The sequence below is a fragment of the Entelurus aequoreus genome, linkage group LG11, assembly GCF_033978785.1.
Source record: "Entelurus aequoreus isolate RoL-2023_Sb linkage group LG11, RoL_Eaeq_v1.1, whole genome shotgun sequence".
NCBI classification, from domain to species: Eukaryota; Metazoa; Chordata; class Actinopteri; order Syngnathiformes; family Syngnathidae; genus Entelurus; species Entelurus aequoreus.
Window position 1 is genome coordinate 36,787,180 of NC_084741.1, and position 24,544 is coordinate 36,811,723.

Here is a 24,544-nt window from a genome sequence, read left to right on the forward strand (position 1 = left end):
GGTTTGCCGTTCCAAACAAAATCGAAGACCCTCCGCTCATAAATCTTAAAAAAGTTTTGTGATGGAGCTGGTAATGACAAAAACAAATAAATAAATTGAGGAATAATTAACGAGTTGGCAATAGACATTTTACCATACAAGGTTAGGGATTTCCCTTTCCATAATTGCATAATTTTGTCCAGCTTTCTTAGTCGATTATCATAATTTACTGAGCCTAGATCTTCCAGATTTTCTGGGACAACAACACCAAGTATGTTAACTGGTCCATCTGTCCACAAAACAGGCACTTTGCATTCCATTCGAAAGGACGTTCCCTTTAGATTTCCGATCCTTAACATTTGACATTTATCATAATTAAGCTTAAGGCCAGATTGCTGTGAAAATATGTCCAAAAGATTAGGAAGGTTCCGCAAACAATGAGGAAAAATCTTATCTTTGTGAATCAGCCTTTTCTGACATGAACTTCATCAAGAACAAACACAGAACACGCCTCACTGATGCACATCTGCAAGACTCACTCAGAGTTGCAGTGTCAAGTTACACACCAGAGTACAACACACTAGTTAACAGCATGCAATGCCAGGCTTCCCACTAACTGACAAAGAAACAGATAACAGATTTGTTGTCCAGTTCAAAGTGTGACATGATTTAAAAATTTGAGAGTTGACTTTTGTATTTTACATGAGTTATTATTTGTACAAACATGGTGCAAAGTAATTCATGATTTGTTAAAAAATGTTAGTGGCTGGCTAGTTAAAATGGGATATTGTGATTTCACAAGACTGTCTTAGAAGTGATCATTTGAAAATGTTCAATTTGAAAAATGTGCACTTAGAGAAAATATAAAAATAAAGTGTTGCATATTGATGTTAATCTGTTTCTATATATATTTATTGTGAGAAATCATTAAGATGATCAGTGTTTCCACAAAGATAAATATCATTAATTATTAATAATAACAGAGTTAAAGGTAAATTGAGCAAATTGGCTACTTCTGGCAATTTATTTAAGTGTATATCTAACTGGTAGCCCTTCGCATTAATCAGTACCCAAGAAGTAGCCCTTGGTTTCAAAAAGGTTGGTGACCCCTGCGTTAGACCGATACCTGTGTAAGTTCTTCACTACGTTCCAGTCCTTTTATAATACCGTTTTGGACTAACCAGGTACCTCACACAGAATCTGTCTATTGTGCCATGTTTATTCATTTAATATTTGTTCCCAGTTTACTTACCTGATATGATGCTATTGTATGCATACATGGTACAGGCAGCACTTTACTATTTCGTTTTGTTTGTTTCCATAAAAAGGGGGATGTAATATTCATAGCCAATGACTACCCTATGTTGGATGAGTGGCATTTTAATCAGGCATCTGTTTAGGCAACTACATACTCAAGGTGGCCCGGTAGGGGTCCTGGCTTGGAATGAGGAAGTCAGTAGACAACACAGCTAACGGTAGAGAAGTTGGATAGAGATGACCTGTTGGAATAAAAACACAACTCAAAGCCTGAAGAAATCGTCCTGCAGTTTATTCCATACATGGGAATATTACAACCTCTTCTAAAGTTTTACATATCATTGCAGAGACTATCTTTTCAGCACTAATATATGTCCTGTCCCCTGCGTTTTGGCCACATCAATCTTCTTTTTAACCATCTTCCTAAAGTCCGACCATTTGACTTTTACTTCAGCCTATGTGCTGTTCTTGGAGCCCACAGCATTGACTGGCTCAGCCTGCACACGCTATTCCACTCACTCGTCTTTTGTTCGCTCGAAACACGAGAAAGAAGCTCCTCCAATTGAATTCTGATTGGGCTGAGTGTGCAGCTCTCAGGCACATGACTAATTTCTAAATGAATTGCATATTTATAAGGGGGCGTGGTGGAGGCGTATTCAGCCACGCAAACATCTGTGGTCAATTCCAAGTTGATTGGGATGTAACAAAGAAATGTGCCTGCACACACTTTAATGCTTCTGAATTTTTTCTTGCTTACGTACTTTCTAAATTTGAACGTACGCCTATATTTAGTAGAAATCCAGGCAACTCTTCATACCCTGGTCTTTCTCACCTACATTAGCTTTAGCGTTCTGGACCAAAAATCACTCACTTTACTTCTGGCTAGTGCAAGCATGTGATTTGACCACAATGAAAAATTCTGAAAAAACTTCCGGGGGTCTGGGGGACGAAGGTGGTGGGGGGATAAGCTCCTGGTTTTTCACCAATTTAACATGCTAAAATTAACAAAGACAGCACCATTTGAAGAAAATATTTTAGTGTTTAAAGACATGAAAACATCATTAATAGAACATACACAACCCAATTATCCTAATGAATCACTGTGTATGGTTCAGTCCCAACAGTATTTAGTCACTAATATTTACATCTTGTGTTCATTTCACATCCACAGGTGTCACATTGATCAGTGTTATTATCTACAGTTTATTTACAGTATTACCACATTACTTCAGTTCATGTAATGTAAACATGTCATTCTTTTCGCCAAAATAGGATATACATTTATGAAAATAATTAAACATGTTTAGTATTGTTTACTCATATTTGAAAATAGGAAATAATAATAATGTGATGACACTGACATATTGCATGAAACAAGTGTGAAAATATTTACCTTCAAGATTGTTACACCACTGACAATAGTTTCAACAGACTACATAAGAACTTAATATTACAAAATAGTATTATATGCACATTTATTTCAAATAAATTGTTAACTGGAATCAATAATGCGACTCTTTGAATTTCTGTAATTTCATAATATATTTTCATGTGGCTTTTTATTTTTAGAAAAACCCATTTATATTTCGCTAAGCAATAATTGGTTAATATTTAAAACAAACATGCGTATTTCGCAAGCAAATATTTTTTAGCTAACCTCATTATTAACAACCCTGTCTGCAACTGAAGTTGGTGGATATTTCCTCTCGATGTCTACGGCAGTTGTCGATGTAAACAAAGGATGAAGTCCGTAAGGTTTGCTCACTTTCGGTTGACATCCAAAAGTACCAGCTAGTGAAAAGTTTGTTTTCCTTGCTTCAAGTTGTTTCATATGTTTTTGGCGTTTCGCATGTACTTCCAAAGCCTTGAAACCTCGTGATCCATAGTCAATAGTATCATGCCACCACGTGCACAAAACCTTTCCGGGACGATCGATTTACCGAATAAAATCACAGAACAAAGTCGTAACTTTCTTCTTCCCAACAGTATCAGTGATTTCCCTTTCCTTCCAGTCCCATCGAAACTTATTTTTGACATGTTTATCAATTTCTTTTACTCGTAAAGCGTCCTTTCTCTCGAGAACCGACATTGTTTACATATGGAAAACGGCCGTAGTAACCATTATGAATGATGACGTCATCATTCATAACCGATGTCCTGATTGGTCACAAGGAACATATCGACCAATCAACTACGGCGTAATATAAACTACGTCTCGAATCTTGATTTAGGGTCGGAAAAAAACCGGAGATAATTTTTTTTCCCCCCGAGATTAAAAAAGACGGAATTCCGACTTTAGACGGAAAAATCACATGCCTGGGCTAGTGTTACCATATCTGAGTTATTGTATAGAAATATGGGGAAATGACTACAAAAGTACACATTCAGTGTGTTACAAAAGAGGTTGGTTAGAATGATGTTGGATATCGAGAACATTTAAACTCTTTATTTATTGAATCAAACATATTGAAATTCAATGATTTGGTGCATTTGCAAACAGCTAAAATGATGCAAAAAGTAAATATAACCTGCTACCCAAGAATTTACAAAAATTCTTCTCAACAGAAGGAGGATAATAACTTCAGAGAAAAATCTCATTTAAAACATTTGTATGCATGTACAACACTCACAACCTTTAGCATATAAGTATGTGGAATACAATTATGGAATGGATTAATGAACAATGTACTAATACGATCCAGTTTAAGCAACTGTTCACTCAAAGTGTTCACAAAGTTAAAAAAAAGAATCCTGATAAACATTTGAGCCTTAATAAAAAATGAGATCATCTCTTTATGTAAACTAATTACTTAACTATTTACTTATGCATTAGTCTATTTATTTATTTACTTAGTCATTTATTTAACTGTTGTGTTGCAGATTTTAGTACAAGCAAATGTGTTTGAAATTGCTATGAAACAAAAAGGGGTAGGATTAAATAGGCTCTGCTTCCTCCTACTCCTTTTCGGACATGCCAGAATGAGAAACTGGAAACAATGTGTGTGATGTCTCATATTATATTTGTATACATGTTGGAAATAAACTAACACCCTATCCATAACCTGTCCATCAATGAAAAGCTGCTGGAAAACGTATCTAAAGCAGACCGAGACTGACGTAATTTTTGTGTTTACCTTAAATATTGTGTGCAGGATATAAAAATGGTAAGAAAGGTTTCCTATTTTTAATGTGGAGAAGACAATTTCCAGTTACCAGCTTATGACTTACTCAACAAAAGAGGCCTTACAATTAGTGTTCAAAACAATAAATTCCTATCACCATCTATTTTACTTTCTTTACTCGTCTTATTCGTGAGCCATCTGGTATTCTGTTACAATTTACACTCACTGCCTACTCCAAATCACAGCATAAGGCTTTATGAAACACTGAGCCAATGAGCAGTTTGCCTCCATAGGTTGTAGCTACAGAGGAACCTATGATCACATGACCATCATCAGCATACACCTGAGTCACCAGTGGTTCGTCGGAGTGAATGTCCTGGATGCGGATAACCTAGAAGTAATGACATCATGGTAAATAAATAACCATCTTGAACTAGATTTAAAATAGTTTATAAATGAATAAATGCACGAGGATTTGAACAGTTGACTGTTGTAAGATGTTCCACCACATACCTCTGATCCAGCTGGATCTTCAGGGTCACACTTCAAAAATTTCCATGCATTGGGGTGGCAGCCCATCCAAAGGTCACCTGTGTGAGGGTTGTTGCGTTTGACCAGATGTTCCTCCAAGTGGGATGTAAAACGCTGGTCAGTCCCAAGTTCCTTAATGACATATCAACTGAACTCAAACGTACCACCAAGCACAGAAAAGGTATTTTGTAATTTTATTGTCAAAGCTTTGGCAATAATGAGACCAGCCTCGAACAACACATACAAATGCGCAGCCCAAGTTGATCTGAAAACTTCCCGGAAAGCCCTCTCCTCTTCAGTATCTCCCCCCGCCCTCACTTGTCTCACCTCAAACACATGCTCATTGTCTCTTATCTTGAGTCGGCCTGGGAAGCACAGGAAGGAGGAATTCCTCCTCTCTGCCTTCTACTTCAAGGCCGGCCCAAGTGCGAGCACTTTGTCATGGGATGAAAAGAAAAGCAAAGAGTACAATATGGAACATTAGCTATATGTAATATGACTATGAAAATTAATAAGTAACACAAAATATGGATATTTGAAGATATATATATATCTTTCAATTCCCCCTTCAGATCTTATCCAAAAGATCTCTCCTACGAGAGCAACACCTCTAAAGCACGCCCTACATTAAAGTAGGTGCTGTTTTGGTTTTCGAGTAAGCTATCGATAAACAATCAAACCATAGTTACATGGGAGAGAGAAGGAGGGAGTCGACGTTAATGTCGTCATTGTCAGGGAAGGAAACTAACAGTCCCTGAAAGTCACCACTATGCTTGACCCCCTTCAGTGACATAGCAAGCCCAGAACCAGGGTGGGGTTGACCTTTGACAGCTCTAACAATGATGCGGGTGCATAGAGACCTAGCACAAGGGGCAATAAAGCATCCGCATGAGGTTATGACGGCCAAGAAAACTCCAATGGAGACCAGGGCCGACTTAATTAGGTCAGACCACCTGCCAAAGGTGTTATGAAGCCAATCTTTAAAGGGGTCAGAGACACCGGAAACTTCAGTAAGTTCTTAGGCTCTGAGGCCTTCTAAGGCGCTCTGGACCGAGCCATCGGGGGCAGCATTGTTAGGAATGAAGGTACAGCATTGGTCACCAAACATTGCACACACACACCTTCTTCCTTGGCTAGGATGCGGTCAAGGGCTATTCGGTTCTGGATGGCCATGAGGGAGGTCGGGGCAAGTTGTTCAGCAAGTCCCTCAACGGCGTCACGAGTCAGGTTGGTCAGTCTCAACAGATTATAAAAAACATAGTTAATGCGTTCTACATTTTTAGTAGCAGTCACAGGGAAAATAGCACCAATGATAGGAAGGTTCTCGAAACCTGCACAGGATTCACACCACAATTTGTGTTATGAGGGGACCCCTCTTGGTTGTCCAATTGCATCAAAGTAAACACCATCAGGGTTTCTCATCAGATCAAAGGAGCCCTTTACACTCCTCCGAGATAAAACATGGCGGCGTCGGCGAGAAGTTAGAGAGGCCGCTGAGAAAGGAGTTACAAGGGGAGTTAATTTGGTACCCACTAGGGTGAGTGGGGTCACCAGTCTAACCATAGCACAAAGCCCTACGGATAACGTTGGGATTCTAATGTACAATCTGTGCTCCCCACAATACCAGAATAAGTCAGCTCGTGCCCAAGGGCCTATCCTTGAGCCATCTATCAGTGTGGTGCACCAGGAAGGGTTAATGTCACCCAATTTGTTGGGGGACGAAGAGGGTCCTTTGAATTGAAAACACGTGTAATTCAGCTTTTGGGCCACAAATGGAAGAAGTCGGGTGGAATTGTCAACAGGAGGGTACACACTAGCCAACAAATCGCACCCTGGTGGCGTGGGTTCAGAGAACAAGGAAATAAGACAGTTTGAGCCATTTATGTCAGTCAACTTAAAAGGGGCGGGGTAAGTGTGGGGAAAAGGACGTCCAGCGGAACAAGCAACACAGTCACCCAGGTTTTGGCATCCACCTGAGCCACAGGTTTACCTGTACCCGCTCCTAAGGTCAAAGTTACCAGGCCTTCGGTGGTGATGTCATTAGCACGCACAGATGTGAGAGCCTTTGAAACACCACCAAGGTGGGGTGGTACTTTAGGTGCTACAGAGGGTGTAGAGGTAGTTAACGCCCTCTCAAGGACATTAATTTTAATAATTCCTTTAGAGTCTGTATCAGTCAGGTCAACCCCCAAAACAACATAAAAGGGACGATGGGCACCACTTACCAGCGTATGTTGTCTGCATCCGACACCAATGGTTCAGGGTTGAGTCGTCACAAATATAGAGGTTATTACCACGGTAATAGCTATTGTGTCCCCCGTAATTAATCACACTGCACAGGTCAAAAAATAAGTCTTGCTATCCCCTTTTACCCAGTCTATTTAAAGTCCGCTGTTTGTTCTAAGACACTTGTCAGTCACTGTCGTCGGGAAGGAAGGACTGAGGCACAAGAACAGTAGAACAAGCCTAAACACCAATCCGTCAGGAAATACTTCTGGGCGTAACATCCTGCTTTTCGTCTATCAAAATCAGAGTAATTCAGGTAACGAAACGGGGATAAACATCAAACTTTTCACTTAATATAACGACACAGATAGTTATGCTGAAAACAAGCAAGAGAAATTGGATAACTTCGAGTATAAAGGCTGGTCTCAAATAAGGATATACAATATAGAAGTTAAAAAGAGTAATATAGGTAGAAAATCTCTCTCTCAGCGTCGTCTTCTGGGCTGTAGGATTATGTGTGTGTAATTAAAGCCTCGCTCTTCTATGACCTAGAGGGGGAGAGGTTACTAGCACGGTCACCCCTTATGTGTGTTACTTCGTTAACACACACACTAAAAATGAGTCGTTTTCTGCTCCCGTTCTTCTTCTGCTGCCTCAGGCTCAAAAGGCACTGCTAGGGGGTCGAGTGGGGCAGATGATGTGGCTATGTCAGCAATGACATCCGCTGGTGATCTGTCAGGTTCTTCAGCAGGAGTGCAGAGGGAGAGGTGGTACCAGGTGTCCCCTTTACCAGCTAGTCGAAGGGCGTGAGACGTCCGTTCCACGACCTTGAAGGGACCAGTCCACCTGGGCTCCGTCCACTTGCGTTTGATGACCTAGATCTTGACCCTCTCAGCGGCCGGAAGGGAATCTGGAGTGGCGGGCTGTCATCCTCGTATCTGTACAGAAGAACTGGCACACAAATTCTGCATTTTTTGTGTAAAATACCATTTTGGTTTTACGCTGAGTCCTCCTTCCATGGCGGCTGCTGGTCCTGGGCTGACCTGTATGCAGCTCATAGGGTGAAAAAACTCAAAGGGCGGTAAAACCGTTTTATTCACGGACCTTCGAATGATCATTAACGCTAATTGCAACATGTCCATCCAATTAAATTTGGTCTGTGCACAGATTTTAGCCAATTAGTTTTTAATGTTCTGGTCCATCCTTTCAACCTTACCTTGGGACTCAGGATGGTACCCCAAACCTGTGTTCTAGTCCGAAAGCCTTTTCGACCAAGGCTAAGTGAGGTTTTTTTTTTGTTTGTTTTTTTTTTAAATGGTTGCCGTTGTCTGACCTAATCTTTTTGGGGAAACCATGTCGGGGTACAAGGTCATTCACAAGTCATTTAATTACTGGTTGCATCCTCTTTTGAGGCTGTTGTTGCTTCCGGCCAACCACTGTAATTGTCAACACAAGTCAGTACGTACCTTTTCCCTTGTACCGTATTGATCATATCAGTGAAATCAAAGACTATACATGGTTCACCCTCACCTCCTCCATATTCTAAATTTGATCTACTAAACTACTATCGATGTGTAAAATTGTTATTTTCAAATGAAAATTAGTTATAACTTCTTACCCACGGGAAAAACGTTAAAACTATGGAATGTGTCAGAGTCGGATTATTGTCGATTTTGTTCCAAGGAGTCTGTATCCACCCTCACTCACCCCCTTCTGTTTCTGAAAAAGGACTGTGTTAGTCATACTATCACTTTCAGAAACATCTAAGAAAAAGGTCAGCTAATAGTCAAGTAGCGGAGGACAAGTCATGTTTGAGGTCAATGATAGTCTCTTTAGCCTCTGTGGTCCACTGGGGGGTGGTGTTAGGGTAGGGGACCCCTTAGCAATATCACAAATAACTCAAACTCCACTAAATATGCTTATATTTTATATTGTCACAAATACTAGAAAAATACTAGCCGTATGGCGGATGCTTTATCAATAGTATTTTGAAATTTTACCACACCTGGTGGCCCCAATAATTCATTAAGTCAAGCTCATGTTGTAGAAAGTTGAATGATGCAGACACGTTTGTTACTGAATACTTTCTATCAGACTTCTGTCTTGACGACTATGTGTATGTAATGAGCAACTATAACTATTTGATATGCTTAAATGTGTAATGTGTCGTTTTAGCTCAGCTGTTGTGTAGCTGCTAGCTCCTCGTAGCCTACAGGTGTCTAAAGTGCAGCCCATAGTTATGTGTTTAACATAACCATGGGCTAAACCTAAACAATTGAAAATGTGGTATTTGGGTGTCGGTGTAATGTTTGGCAGCTACGCCGTGTCTTATCATTGGACCTAAGTTCTTTGGTTTTGTAGGCGAGACAGAGAGCAAGGGAACAATGTGGGACACAATTGTGTCCATCTTATACCATGCTAGTTGTTTCAAAGATAGGTCAACATGAGCAACCACACCTTGAGTTCCAACATATATAAATATACAAAGGAGTCAAAGGTCTCCTGGTTCGAGTGTCTAACTGGTGATCATAACATATGGCGAGTCGGGTGGCAGAACACACGGAAGCATCTCAGTCAGTCAGGGTTTTCACTGTTAGAGCAGTTGGATGTCAGCCATTCCTGTTGTTTCAGGCTGTGGTATGAGCTCATGGAGGAGCCTTGGTAGTGGTGTCGCAGCTGGGTGGTTGAGCCGTCAGGTAACACCAGGAAGGTTCCTTCTGTGCGATATTGAATGTCAGGGTACAGTCTGTAAAGGAGGTCATTACCAATCTGGCAGGGTGTGTGCAGGTCAATCACGAAGGGGTGCTTTAGTGTGTGTCCCGCAATCTGAACCGGAAGTGGTTTGGTGACAGGTAACCTTCTTGTGACCCCAGCGAAGCCTTTGACCTTTAAAGAGGAAGCACACAGTTTCTTTGGTACCTCTGCATTCAGAATCGAATGGGTGGCACCAGTGTCAATCACGAACTGATAACATTGTCCGTTGACACTCATGTCCAGCAGGGGGCCAGTCTGTATCTCCTGCTGGGGCTCCTGCGGTGGGTGTCCTTTGCCACGCCGGTATAATGTTCGTTTGCCGGCAAACCGGGACCTTTCCTGTTCAGAAATAGTCGGACATTCTCGAGCCCAGTGACCAGGCTGGTCACAGGCAAAACAGTTTCTTCCCCGGACTGACTTTGAAGCACCGTGTTGTCCACCACCCGAGTCCAACCGTCTGGTCCCACGTCTGTTGAGGATTCTTTCCTCCACCTGTTGGAACTCAAAAGCAAGGTCACCCACTGCTGAATATATCCTAGCTGATCTTTGACCTTTTGGTTCTTTTAACCTTTTATTTTCAGCGATCTGTAAATTAAGGAGTTGCTTCCTTGCTGCTCTGTCACTAGCCTTATCATCCTCATCTTGAGGAAAGAGACTGCGCATAGCAGTAGCTATGTTTGTAACGTATGGTGTTATCGGTGAGGTCGAAGATTCAGCCATTAATCCTACTTGTTGTTCTGTATTTTTGCCATCTTGTGTGGAAACACAACGATACAAAATGCTTCTAAAGTCTTCTACTGAGAGAGTGTACCCTGCTGTTAGTTTGTCTAACGTGTTAAGCCAAAGACTCCCACCTTCAGACACCGGTGGAAGTTTGTCAACAATGGCTTGCATGTCTGCCACAGCAAAAGGCTTATATTGGAATCTGCCGCTATTATCAGGAAAAAGTGGATATGCGTGTCCCTCCAGCTTTTTTGAGCGTATGTTGTATGCATGTGGTTCATGTGGGTGTTGGTCAATGTAGTCTTCCATTGAGCCATTAACAGTTACAGGAGACCACAAAGTCTTGCTCTGTTGTGTGTTGTTCAAGAATGTCTGATGTGCACGTGAGAGGCTGTCATCTACTGGGGGAGGGCATTTGTTTATGGCAACAAAATGGTCTGGCGTGTAAAGTGAGGAGTTTTGCGTTGACTCATGCATTATCTGCTGTCTAGTAAGATTAGGCATATTCGGGAGGTTTTCCGCTGGGTGGCTGTTATTTTGGGGCTTAGGCACCAGAGGTGATTTACACTCAGGAGACAGCATTAGTTTTGGAGGAGGGTTCAATCTTAGAGAGGCTGTGTGAGCACCGCCCTCATTTGTCACAGGAGTAGGGGGTGGACCAGAGAGCTTTGTTTCTGTTTCGACCACCAGGGCTCCTCCTGTGACTGTCAAAAGTGGGTATAAAGACGCCTCCGGGTTTACGTCATAGGGCGGTGGCTTAGTCAAAGTCTGGGCGGGTCGTTTGAATTGTCTTACGCATGCGCGGCAGGCAAAAGACCAATCAGTCAATTCTGTCATTAATCATCGGTTCTTTCGTTGCATTTCGTTTTTCCACGTAATCCCCGTTTACTTTTATCATACGCCAAACTCTTAAATTCTCGAGCACCAACCCTGCTCTTTTTTTTTTTTTTCTTGACCATTTTCACCAGCGCACACACACACACACACACACACACACACACACACACACACACACACACACACACACACACACACACACACACACACACACACACACACACACACACACACACAAGCACTCTCTCTGCGTTTCACTTTACCATAAAACTTCCAGTTACTTTTTTATTTTATTTTTTATTTTACCAGACGTTTGAGGTCACAACTTTTCGAGTATTGTAAACTCCCTCTTAACCCTTTCAAGGAACGTTCTCTTTTCTTTTCTTTTTTTTCTTTTTTTTTTTTTTTTTTTCTTTTTAAACTTTACCTGCTAATTCCATTGTCGACAACAGTGCATTCAATTGATTATTAAACAGTAATGATTCATCACATTTTCCCCAGCCGTCATCACATTCTTTTCTGTCACACTCCTTGGCCATTGTGTCTATTTTTCCTTAATTTTAGCGCACACTAAAGTGTCGCCGGGACCTCACAACCGGGGAATCTTTATTGTATTTATTACAAATGGCCTCCAGCCGTGGAATTTATCATATGGTACAGAAGGGCCTCCTCCCGTACGTTTCTTAATTTTAACGCACACGTTAATGCCGTAGGGAACTCGCAACCAGGGAGTATTTATTGTATTTTACAAATGGCCTCCGACCCATCCTTAATTTGTGTGCACATAAAAATGTCAACAGGGATCTCACAACCGGGGAGTATTTACTGTACCATATGATGGGCATCCAACCCGTTACTCTTTTAGGCGGCGACCAACTACCCAGGGTGAGCCACACCCAACTATTAGTTCACTCGTCAATGAAACTGCCCGTCACGGTAATCGAGACACAATGACGTGAGTTGACCACCTATTTACAATTTTAATGCAATGGCAGGCTCGGCAAAAATGCAATCAATCTATCAAAATCACCATTCTGTGTCTGGGGTACAAAGCAGTGTTTAACTTACAGACTTCTGGGCAGACTCCTAATGCAGATTTTATCTAAAAAGAAAGGTTCTGCTTACCTTGAATTATGTTTTGGCCATGTGAGTCTGTCCAGAAGATTGCAAGAGAAGGTCCAATTGTCAGCGTGTCATCTCGGACGAAGCCCCCAAATTGTTGCGTTTGACCAGATGTTCCTCCAAGTGGGATGTAAAACGCTGGTCAGTCCCAAGTTCCTTAATGACATATCAACTGAACTCAAACGTACCACCAAGCACAGAAAAGGTATTTTGTAATTTTATTGTCAAAGCTTTGGCAATAATGAGACCAGCCTCGAACAACACATACAAATGCGCAGCCCAAGTTGATCTGAAAACTTCCCGGAAAGCCCTCTCCTCTTCAGTATCTCCCCCCGCCCTCACTTGTCTCACCTCAAACACATGCTCATTGTCTCTTATCTTGAGTCGGCCTGGGAAGCACAGGAAGGAGGAATTCCTCCTCTCTGCCTTCTACTTCAAGGCCGGCCCAAGTGCGAGCACTTTGTCATGGGATGAAAAGAAAAGCAAAGAGTACAATATGGAACATTAGCTATATGTAATATGACTATGAAAATTAATAAGTAACACAAAATATGGATATTTGAAGATATATATATATCTTTCAGGGTCAACTTCGATGTTGTCACAGAGTGAACCCACCGCCACGGACTGGTGACCATGTAGAACACAAAATTATAACTCAAAATGTGTCTTATTGCCACAGCTTGATCTTATTTTGCGGTCATATCAATTTCCTACATTTTTTGTATGGGGTAACCACATATACAGTATCGCTCAAGCTGTCCATTGTAATTAATAAGCCTTAATCATTTGAATATACATTATCCTTGTCTTATTCACCTTCACAGAGACCAATGCATTGTCTTCTTTCCTCTCCAACACATGCACATTTTGGTCCATTGAATCTGACACATAGATATACCTGTTTATGACACAAATATAGAATTAAAGCATGTATAGCTCAATTACACAACTACACAAAATAACTTGCCCACCTTTTGTCTCGTGAGATGTTGATGCCATTTGCAAAGTAGTATCCCTCAGAGACCACTCTGACAGACTCTGGACTGTAATACACAACATTAGTCCAAGGTTGTGCCAGAAGAGGCTCTATTATTTTAAAGAATGTATGTGAGAAATAGTGATCATTAGTGGCATAGAAACGGTCCACTCCCAATGCCACAATGTCGTTGACACTAGAAGGGAAAAAGGGAAAAAAATAAAATAAAATAAAATAATGAAAATATGCGCATACACACACGCACACGCACACACACAGACGTTTTTCATTGGAGAATGCAGTTGAATCTCGGAAGTCTAATGTCCCGTAAAATTGATGATTGCAACATTTGTGACTTGATTAAACATTTTTGAGGAAATATACCTGCGCTGCGTTTTTAAAATGTTCTCGTAAAAGTCAAAAATGTTAAAGACGAGAGGCTTGAGGTGCATCTCATGTGAACCCCTGCTGCATTACACCATCATTTGTTGTTACGGGTGAGACATGACATAACATGAGTAAATGATAGTGATAAATGGGTTATACTTGTATAGCGCTTTTCTACCTTCAAGGTACTCAAAGCGCTTTGACAGTATTTCCACATTTACCCATTCACACACACATTCACACACTGATGGCGGGAGCTGCCATGCAAGGCGCTAACCAGCAGCCATCAGAGGCAAAGGGTGAAGTGTCTTGCCCAAGGACACAACGGACGTGACTAGGAAGGTAGAAGGTGGGAATTGAACCCCAGTAACCAGCAACACTCCGATTGCTGGCACAGCCACTCTATCAACTTCGCCACGCCGTCTAGTGGGTTACTTATTTTTTACACTTAAATAAACATTGTCTGTATCGTTAATCATTTTGAAAAATGTATTCTCTCTGCTTTACAATGTAAATATGTTGGGGTTTTTTACAGTAACTTATACAGAAAGCAGTTTGAGTCCGCTTTTGGCAAGGGGAAAAAAGTGGTGTAGTTATGAATCCAGCAGAGGGCGCTGTCTCTGTTAATGTTAATTTGATGATCTTATTTTGGCCTAAAACAGATTAAAGGGGCAACCTTAACTGGATGCCTGGAAGACGCTAACTTTCTAGAGCCGGGATCTTCCACGTTTTCCAGGTCAAGGACCCCAAAACTGATGGAGAGATGAAGAGGGGATGCTCTTCTACAGGAATGGTCAAAATGTGGCCAAGGGACACAAAAACTGAAAAAATTTCAACAAAAAGACAATGTAAAAAGAAAAAGCGGAAACGTTGATACTGATAAAACGTTTTGTAATTCACAATACATACAGGGCAAAATCAAGTTTATATATAAATGTTTCTTTTTAGAATTTTTTCTTTCAAGAATATAAAATGTCAAAATGGCTGCCATATACCTTGACTTTTCAGTATGGGGGAAAACGTTTGGACACCCCTGCCCTAATTAAATATTTTGAATTAATTGTGTTTTAATTAAAACTAGCTCTAGAAGGTACCTTGTTATTGTGCAATACTAAAACATTCAAATGATACAGAATAGTGTCACTAATCGCTAGCTTGCAGCTAGCACCGCTAATCAATAGCTGGCAATTAGAGCGCTAATCGCTAGCTATCCTAAATGCTAACATGAATTTAATCATGTAAATAATTATTAATGTTTTTATTTTAAACCTGCAAAGTAAATTCACTAGAGTGACCATGCCGCTTTTCAAGTTACACTTCAGTGTGTTGGATCAATGGTACTGTGTACTTAAAATCATTTCAATTTGTCAATATAAATATAAGATAAATATAAAAAATAAAATGAAAAAATCTTATCAACCGAAAATTTTACAACCCCCTGAAGCCTGAACGCTTACAAAGTCCTTGGTGTGTACCACCTTGAAGATTCCACTATAATACAGATCATTATACAATGAAAGCTGTTGTGTTGCATTACTTGAGAAGAAGTTCATGCTTGAAGGTCTTTAGATGCAACAGGGAGAACTCTTCTTCAACAAATTTAAACAACTCCACTTGGGATTTCCCGTAAGGATGATTCACGACAAACAGGTATACGGTGCCATCTAAAAGAATGAGAAAAATAAAGCACTGGATTAAAGGAAGGAAATACATGGATGGTGGACTGGTAAAAAAAGAAAATGTCACATAAATTTGTGTCTGTCCTCTAAAGAATGCAATATTCACTATCTATATTACTGTGAAGTGAAGTGAAGTGAATTACATTTATATAACGCTTTTTCTCAAGTGACTCAAAGCGCTTTACATTGTGAAACCCAATATCTAAGTTACATTTAAACCAGTGTGGGTGGCACTGGGAGCAGGTGGGTAAAGTGTCTTGCCCAAGGACACAACGGCAGCGACTAGGATGGCGGAAGCGGGGATCGAACCTGCAACCCTCAAGTTGCTGGCACGGACGCTCTACCAACCGAGCTATACCGTCCCAAAAAACTGTAAATTCCGAACTATGTTATAAGCCACTACTTTTTTCTTACGAATTTGAACACTGTGGCTAAAAAATTGGTGCGGCTAATTTAGAATAGAATAGAATATAATGGACTTTATTGTCATTATATTTGCATAGAACGAGATTAAGGACTCCAACTTAAGGTGCTGTAGTGGGAACAACATGGGATAAAAATAAGTTACACAAGAGGTAATAAAGATAAAACTAAGAATTGAAATAAACAGACTACTATCCAATAAAAATAATAAGCAATCCTGTACAATATACAAAACACTATACAAAATACTGTACAATATACAGAGCAAGACAAGAGTACCGGAGTAAAAAATAACTATCAGTGTCGGATGTATTGCACTCAAAGGGTAAATATTGCACAGTAGAGTATTAGGGTAGGATATTGTATAGGGGTGAATTATTTATTATAAGTTAGAGTTCAAGATGGTGACAGCGATGTCTAAAGCTTTATGCATTTTTCTTAGCTCACGGCCATAAAGCAAATAGATTTCATTAAACACATGCAAAGACACTTAAACGGTGTGTTATTGTTTGTGCTATGGCGCTATCTTTTGGACGAGTATGCCCACTGCAGGTGCAGCTGGGTGAATGCCTGCAAGTGTTTCCTGCTGAGTAAAACTTTTAACCGAAAAACTGAACTTGAGAAGTGTTCGGACGGTTACATACGAGTATCTATTTGAATTTGAATCTTTGGTGGTTTAAGCTTAAACTGATTTGTAACTGAATCGAGATGGAAGTGGTGAGTGGTGGGTTGTATGAGGAAGATATGGCAATGGATAGGACTCGAGTGGAGAGGGAAGAAATGGAGAAGAAATAATGGGAAATCGAGTGGTAAAAGAGTGCAGTAAGAAGATGGAGGGGAAGAGACGAAAAGGGTTATGGGGGAAAAGTACAAGGTAATATTGAAATTTAAAACAAACAGATTATGAATGATAAGCTTGACGACACTTGTTAAGGGGCTAAAGAAAGACATCGGAAGGGTTGAAATGGCAAAAGTGCTAAAGGACAGAAGACTATAAATTAAATGTAAAAATGGAGAACAAAAGTTGTACAAAAAGATACCGTTAATAAAATATATAGAAGCTGGTTAAAAAAGGGGTACAAGGAGAGTAGTGACAGGAATCGCAAGAGGAGAAAACCTTGAGGAGTTGAGAAAAAAAGTAGATAGAATTATGATTGGCTTTTTAAGCTTTAACATCAGACCTTACATTCCACCTCCTGTACGCTGTTTCAAGTGCCAACGCTATGGCATATACAGTAGCTAGTGTATGTCATGCTAAAATACACTATGGAAGGTGCGGAGAAGAGCATGAATATTGACAATGTGGACGCAATGGTCAGTGTTGTAATTGTGGAGGGAATACAACAGCATCATTAGGAAACTGAGGTACAGCAAATCAGAGTGGAAATAAATATTACATATGCAGAAGCACTCAAAGTAAGACAACAAGAAAGTGGAGAACAAAGAAATGAGAACTGTACAAGTAATAAAAGACAAGAAGCACCAAATACAGGAATTTCTACGGAGAAATTAGTTATGCTACTTGCATTGTGACAAACTGTACAAAACAGGCAACAAATAAAACAGAAAAGGTCAAAATAATCGTCAAAGTAGCAGCAAAATCCCTAAATCGGAAAGAGTTATCTTGGAAACAGGTGCACAGTTAACTACAGCGAGTAGATGAAATAGATTCATGTTACCAAAATGCTACACTGTGTTAATCTTACAGTGGAACGCCCGAAGTTTGATGGCAAACGGACAGGAGTTACTATAAAGGGGTTTGTTAAAAATATGGATGTTAAACCAAAAATTATATGTATTCAGAAAACATGGCCTAAGCCAAATTTGAACTTTATAATAAAAGGATATTTTACAATAAATAAAGACAGAGGGTGGGCAAGGTGGAGAGTGTGCCATTTTTATTAGAAGACATTCAATATGAAATATTGAAAGTTAAACAAGGACTTGAAATAATAAGAGTTAAACAATGAAATAATAAAGAAAGGTACAAAGTGCTAAATTTCTGTAACCCATCTAAGAAACTACAAATACATCAACTGGAAACAATAGTAGAAGACTGTAGTGGAAATATGATTTGGTGTTGTGACTTTAATGCACATAGTGCAGTGTGGGGTGAAAGGGATGACTGGAATGGGGAAATACTGGAAGCATTTTTTAAGGAAAAATAATTGGTGTATGTGAATGATGGGTCGGAAACACGGTTAGATGTAGTTACGGGTAAAGAAACAGCAAGAGATTTAACAATAGTATCTCTGTGGTTAGCGGCAAAGGTGGAGTGGGAAATAAATACCCAATCACTACCCAATTTTCCTTTACAGTACATGAACATAAATCAAAGGACAGAGAGCAATAACAAAAAAGAGAGATGGAAGTACAATCATGCTAACTGAGAACATATTAGAATAAGAAAGGAAATTAAAGCAGATTGTTACAAATCAAGATATTGAAAATCTTAATACAAGTATAACAAAAGGCATAATGGAATCAGCCAATGGTGGACACAAACAATAAAATAACGGAATAAAACTTTCAGAGGATTAAAAAAAACTCATAATTTTCAGGATATTATTCCGTATAGAAGGCAACAATCAAAACTAAGGTATGTGGTTAAAAAGAGGGGAGAAAAAAAAATTTAAAAAATAAATAAATAAATAAAAAAAGAGTATCGGAGGACATTTTGTGACTCAATAAATAGAACTACCGGTACTCCATTAGGCCAGGTGTGAGAAATGGTAAAGAAAATGTCAGGGATCAGAAGTCAACATAAAAATCATGTGACGAAAGGACCTTTGTAAAAGTGCATAGCAATGATAATTAGAGAAATAAAGAAAGAGGTAGGAGAGAGGAAACATTGGATAAAAGACTAATGATAATGATAATGGCTTCAGAAACACAATACATGTGACATTTTCTATGAATGAAATGTTTAGAGTATTAAAACAGGTTAGAAATACGACAACAGGAAAAGACCAAGTGAGCTACAAAATGATCAAACATTCTGGTAGCATAAGTAAAGAAGTAGTGTTGAAATTATGTAATAGGATATATGAATGCGGGCTATAGAGCGTTTTCTATTCGGGCTCCAGTACTCTGGAATGCCCTCCCGGTAACAGTTAGAGATGCTACCTCAGTAGAAGCATTTAAGTCCCATCTTAAAACTCATTTGTATAATCTAGCCTTTAAATAGACCCCCCCTTTTTTTTTTAGACCAGTTGATCTGCCGTTTCTTTTCTTCTCTCCTCTTCTCCCCTGTCCCTTGCGAGGGGGAGTTGCATAGGTCCGGTGGCCATGGATGAAGTGCTGGCTGTCCAGAGCCGGGACCCCGGGTGGACCACTAGCCTGTGCATCGGTTGGGGACATCTCTGCGCTGCTGACCCGTCTCCGCTCGGGATGGTTTCCTGTTGGCCCCGCTGTGGACTGGACTCCCGCTGATGTGTTGGATCCACTGTGGACTGGACTTTCACAATGTTATGTCAGACCCACTCGACATCCGTTGCTTTCGGTCTCCCCTAGAGGGGGGGGGTTACCCACATATGCGGTCCTCTCCAAGGTTTCTCATAGTCATTCACCGACGTCCCACTGGGGTGAGTTTTTCCTTGCCCGTATGTGGGCTCTGTACCGAGGATGTCGTTGTGGCTTGTACAGCCCTTTGAGACACTTGTGATTTAGGGCCATATAAATAAACATTGATTGATTGATTGATGAATAAGGAAAATTACCAGCAAAATGGAAATAAGCTGTTGTAATTCTAATATGCAAACCAGGAAAAGATCCAGAAGATGCAAGTTAACAATAGACTGATAGCATTGACCTCAAATTTGGGCATAATTATAGAACAAATGATTAACGAAAGACAAGTGTGTGAATGTGAGTGTGATTGTTGTCTATCTGTGTTGGTCCTGTGGCAACTTGTCCAGGGTGTACCCCACCTTCCGCCTGAATGCAGCTGAGGTAGGCTCCAGCCCCCCCGCAACCCCGTAAGGGACAAGCGGTAGAAAATGGATGGTTGGATAGTATATTATTTAGAATAAAAATAAATTATTAAAAGTGTATTTTGAAAAGGAAGATAAACATGACCCAGCTGTGAAGTTGGAGCAAGAGATTAGAAAGGGCAAATTGATAAAGAAAGCATAATTGCAGTATTTTTTTTATATCAAAAAGGTGTATGATATGATATGGAAACAGGGATTTCTCATGAAATTACAGTAAATAAAATTGTGATTATAGGGAGAATGTATAGATGGATAAAAAGCTTCTTAACAAGTCAAAACATTTTAGTGAAAATACAGGACACATATAGTGGAAAATAGAACCCCGCAAGGGAGTATAATAAGTCCAGTACTAGTCTCAATAATGATAAGTGAAGTGGAAGGATTAGTGGAGGTGGCACTTTTTGCTGATGATGGAGTAATGTGAAAAATACGTAGAAATACAAATTATACAGAAAAAAAGATTCAAAAAGCTGTTAAAAAAAAGAAAAAAAAAGTACAAGCTTGGAGAACAGCTTGGTGTTTAAGATTTTCAGTTGGGAAGAACAAAGTCATGATTTTTACAAAAAGGAAGGTTCAAAACAAACTTCAGATTTATGGTGAAAATATAGAAGAGGTACAAGTGTTTGAATATTTACGAATATGGTTTGATAAACATTACCTGGTTAATCCATATCATAAGTAAGAATTTCAGCAATTATTCTACAAAAAAAGTATACTATTGAATACAATAATTAGCGACATGTTATCAGATATTAAGTGGAAATTAGTAGCAATTTACATTGCAGTTAATTGAATAGAGGAAAATGAAGTCAACATGTTAACTGGTTAATCCATATCAGTAAAATTCTGGAGAAAACTAAAAAGGTGTTGAATATGAGGGCTTTGAGGGGTAAAGTTTGGGGGGACAGGCGGGGGGCGATAGACTGGCACTGAAAGCAATATATATATCAGTTTCATTAGATCTGTATTTAAATTGATTATGGCTATATCATTTACCAGTCAGCTTCAAAAACATTACTTGGGAAAATAGACAAGATCCAATTCCAGGCTTTAGGTTATGTTGTGTAGCTACAAAATCAACCAGGGGCAGCGTTACAGGTAGACATTAATTAAAAAAAACATTAGAAATGAGGGGAACTCAACTAACCGCAGTTTATTGGGCAAATTTAAATGGGTCCAGGGGAAGGACATCCAACTCATCAGGTACTAATCAATTGCCAACAAAAAGAGAAGAGAATATTAAGAGTTTTGGATGGATAATAGATTTATGTAAAAAAGTTCAAATTGGAAGTAGTATAGTTAGTTAGCCCTGCCATACCACAGTGAATGTATGGTATACCAAACGTTGATATGCAATTATTAAATACTACAAATCTAAGTCATTATTGGATAGAAAAATGTTATAAAAGTATTCCGAATATGTCAAAATATATACAGACGCATCAAATACTATGAATAATAAAGTAAGCATTTCAGTAGTTATCTACAAAAAAATAAGTATTGAATAAAATAATTAGGGACAAGTTATCAGTTTATACTTTATACGGGGGGAATTAGTATCAATTTACATTGCAGTTAATTAAATAGAGGAAACTAAAGCAAGGAGTCGTGTGCACGGATTCGAGTAATGCATTAATCAGCATAGCAAACATAGCTTAAAAAACAAGGCAGGTTTTCAATATTTGAAATTGTACAGAATCTTTAGGATAAATTAAGTGGGAAGTGTGGTAACATTTCTGTGGGTACCTGCTCACGTAGGAGTTGAGGGGAACAAACTAACAGATAAGTATGGAAAGCAAGCAACAACTAAAACTAAAATAAACATGGAGATCAATCACAGTAAAGCAGAAGGGAAAATTATAGTTAATAAATAACTAAATAAAAAATGTCAGTGTTGTTGGAATAAAGAAACAACAGGTAGGCAACATTACAGAGTCCAGAGGAGTGTATGAGTAAAAAGAGGAGACAATAAAAATAGGACGGATGAGGATATCATTACAAGAATGAGGTTTAGACACACGTCTCAATAGCTCATTGAAATTGATAGAAAAATATAATACAGGGATGCGTGATTATTATATTTAAATAAAGTATGAAAAGCATGTAATAATGCAGTGTAGGAAATACAATAGAGATAGGGAAATAATGAAAAATAAGTTAGCGAAAGAGAAGGTTAGTTCAGCAGTGGACGATATAAGGTTGAATTCGGAACATGTGGGGTATGAAGCAATACATATATATTTTTTTTTTTAGAAAGACGGGGTTAAATAACATAATTTAGGAGTAGGGTTCCATCTTGATTCACACTCCATATCAGTAAGTGGTGAGAAAGCACACCACAACGTTTCTTTCCAACTGCCAATAAAAGAGAGATGAAGAAGAAGAAGCTTTGGACCAGAAGTAGAAGTGCTGTTCCGTCTTCTAATCGTCCATAGCGTTTGTACTCGTATGGATTCTTCATTCATCCCTCCAAGCACGTTTGTTTTACAGTATAACTAAAACAATTCTTACTTACTAAACCATCCCATGTGTGATGTCTGAAGTAGTGTTTTCATGCATATTTGTCCATGCTATCTAATGTGAAGTGAAGTGAATTCTATTTATATAGTGCTTTTTCTCTAGTGACTCAAAGCGCTTTACATAGTGAAACCCAATATCTAAGTTACATTTAAACCAATGTGGGTGGCACTGGGAGCAGGTGGGTAAAGTGTCTTGCCCAAGGACACAACAGCAGTGACTAGGATGGCAGAAGCTGGGATCGAACCTGGAACCCTCAAGTTGCTGGTACGGCCACTCTACCAACCGAGCTATACCGGTACATTATTTATGTAATAAAGCTAGCGTTGTTAGCATTAGCTAATATGCTAACACGTTTACGAATGTCTGTGTTAGTATTACTACTTTACAATATAATTATTTTTGTATATTTCCAGTTTCATAAAATCCTCAGTAAATTCACCAAGACGTCACCATGAAGTTAAGTCGGTTTGGCTGATTGGAGAGCTAGCTTCCACCGCTCGTGGGTCCATGACAATGACGCTGTTTTACTGCTGTGTTACAGACACCGTTTGGAAACAATTAAGGTTTTTAAATAAGCATTTATGAAATCTTTCTCATTGTACTAGTTTCACAAGGTATGTGCGGCTTATAGTCCGGTGAGGCTCATGATGCGCTCTATAAGAAAATATGTATATGTCCTGATCATGTTGTGTTAATCTGATGAAATGATTATCTACAAAAAGACACACCCTGTAGTTTTGGCTGGTTTACAGCTGCTTGCGAAGACAACAGGTTTGTACACGCTTTAACAAATCTTACATGTCAGCCGAGTAAACAAATCAATCCGCCATTGCTATTGTTCTGCTTAATCCCTCGATGTGCATGAATTCAGTTTGTAAGGACTGCTCTTACCAGCTGTGTCTGTGTGGACACTGATGCCATGAGGGTTGAACGTCTCCGGGTCAAAGTTTCGAGGCATGCGCAACTCGACCGGTTTTATCGGAGAGCCTTTCAGATCAAGGAGGAAGATCTTTCCAGGTAAGTCTGTGAATGGAAATCCTGAGTACTTCAAACCCTGTGAAGAATTGTTGATATTTAGAGAGGAAATAACACAAAGGCAATTACTAATTTGTGATATTATCAAATCAGTGAGCGTTTGCTCACATGCTAAATGTTTAAAAAAAAAAATAGCAGGCACAATTTTATTATATCTGGGGATTGCTATGATATGTTTTTATGTTAACCCCTATTCTACTTGGCTGCGTGATGTATGGCGATTGCTATGGTATTCTGTGATTTAATAACCAGTACTGTAGTCCTTTAAGAATTGATTTTGTTAGCATTTTCGCTAAATGAGACAAAGAGCAGCTCGAAGACCTCTATGGAAAGTCAAATTCAAGGACCCAGATTTCCCCCACCCGGATGCGGGTCACCAGGGGCCCCCATCTGGAGCGAGGCCCAGATGTGGGGCTCGATGGCGAGCGCCTGATTGCCGGTCCTGTCTCCATGGGGCCCGGCCGGGCACAGCCCGAAAAGGTAATGTGGGCCCCCCCTTTAATGGGCTCACTACTTATAGGAGGGGGCAAAGAGGTCAGGTGCAGTGCAAGCTGGGCGGAAGCCGAATGCAGGGCCCTTGGCGGTCCGATCCTTTGCTACAGAAGCTAGGTCTTGGGACGTGGAACATCACCTCGCTGGCGGGAAGGAGCCTGAGCTGCTGCGTGAGGTGGAGAAGTTCCAGCTAGATCTTGTCAGACTCACTTTCACGCACAACAAGGGCTCTGGAACCAGTCCTCTCGAGAGGGGCTGGACTGTCTTCCACTCCGGCGTATGGCTATTTCATACCTACAAGCCGGTTTCACAGGTTTCCCAGGCCCGAAACAGGCTTGTAGGTATTCTGCTCTAACCCGGTATTGAGCCCTGTCTAATGGATTAACCGCGATAACCTCAGCTATATACTGTATATATATATATATATATATATATATATATATATATATATATATATATAGAATATATATCTATATACATAGAATA

The 24,544-nt window shown here is 39.7% G+C and overlaps 1 protein-coding gene across 1 annotated transcript in view; it reads right to left on the reverse strand.

Annotated features, from left to right (window-relative positions):
• Nucleotides 1–3,667: 3,667 nt before the first annotated feature.
• LOC133660061 (serum paraoxonase/arylesterase 2-like) overlaps nt 3,668–24,544 on the reverse strand; it is a 31,019-nt gene continuing 10,142 nt past the window's right edge. Inside the window, exons 4-10 of the mRNA XM_062063147.1 lie at nt 23,423–23,585; nt 15,455–15,581; nt 13,526–13,726; nt 13,371–13,452; nt 13,134–13,178; nt 4,872–4,955; nt 3,668–4,749 (exon numbers count right to left, since the gene is read on the reverse strand). Of these exons, the coding sequence (XP_061919131.1) occupies nt 4,588–4,749; nt 4,872–4,955; nt 13,134–13,178; nt 13,371–13,452; nt 13,526–13,726; nt 15,455–15,581; nt 23,423–23,585 (864 nt within the window). The 3' untranslated portion in view covers nt 3,668–4,587. The remainder of the gene's footprint in view (nt 4,750–4,871; nt 4,956–13,133; nt 13,179–13,370; nt 13,453–13,525; nt 13,727–15,454; nt 15,582–23,422; nt 23,586–24,544) is intronic.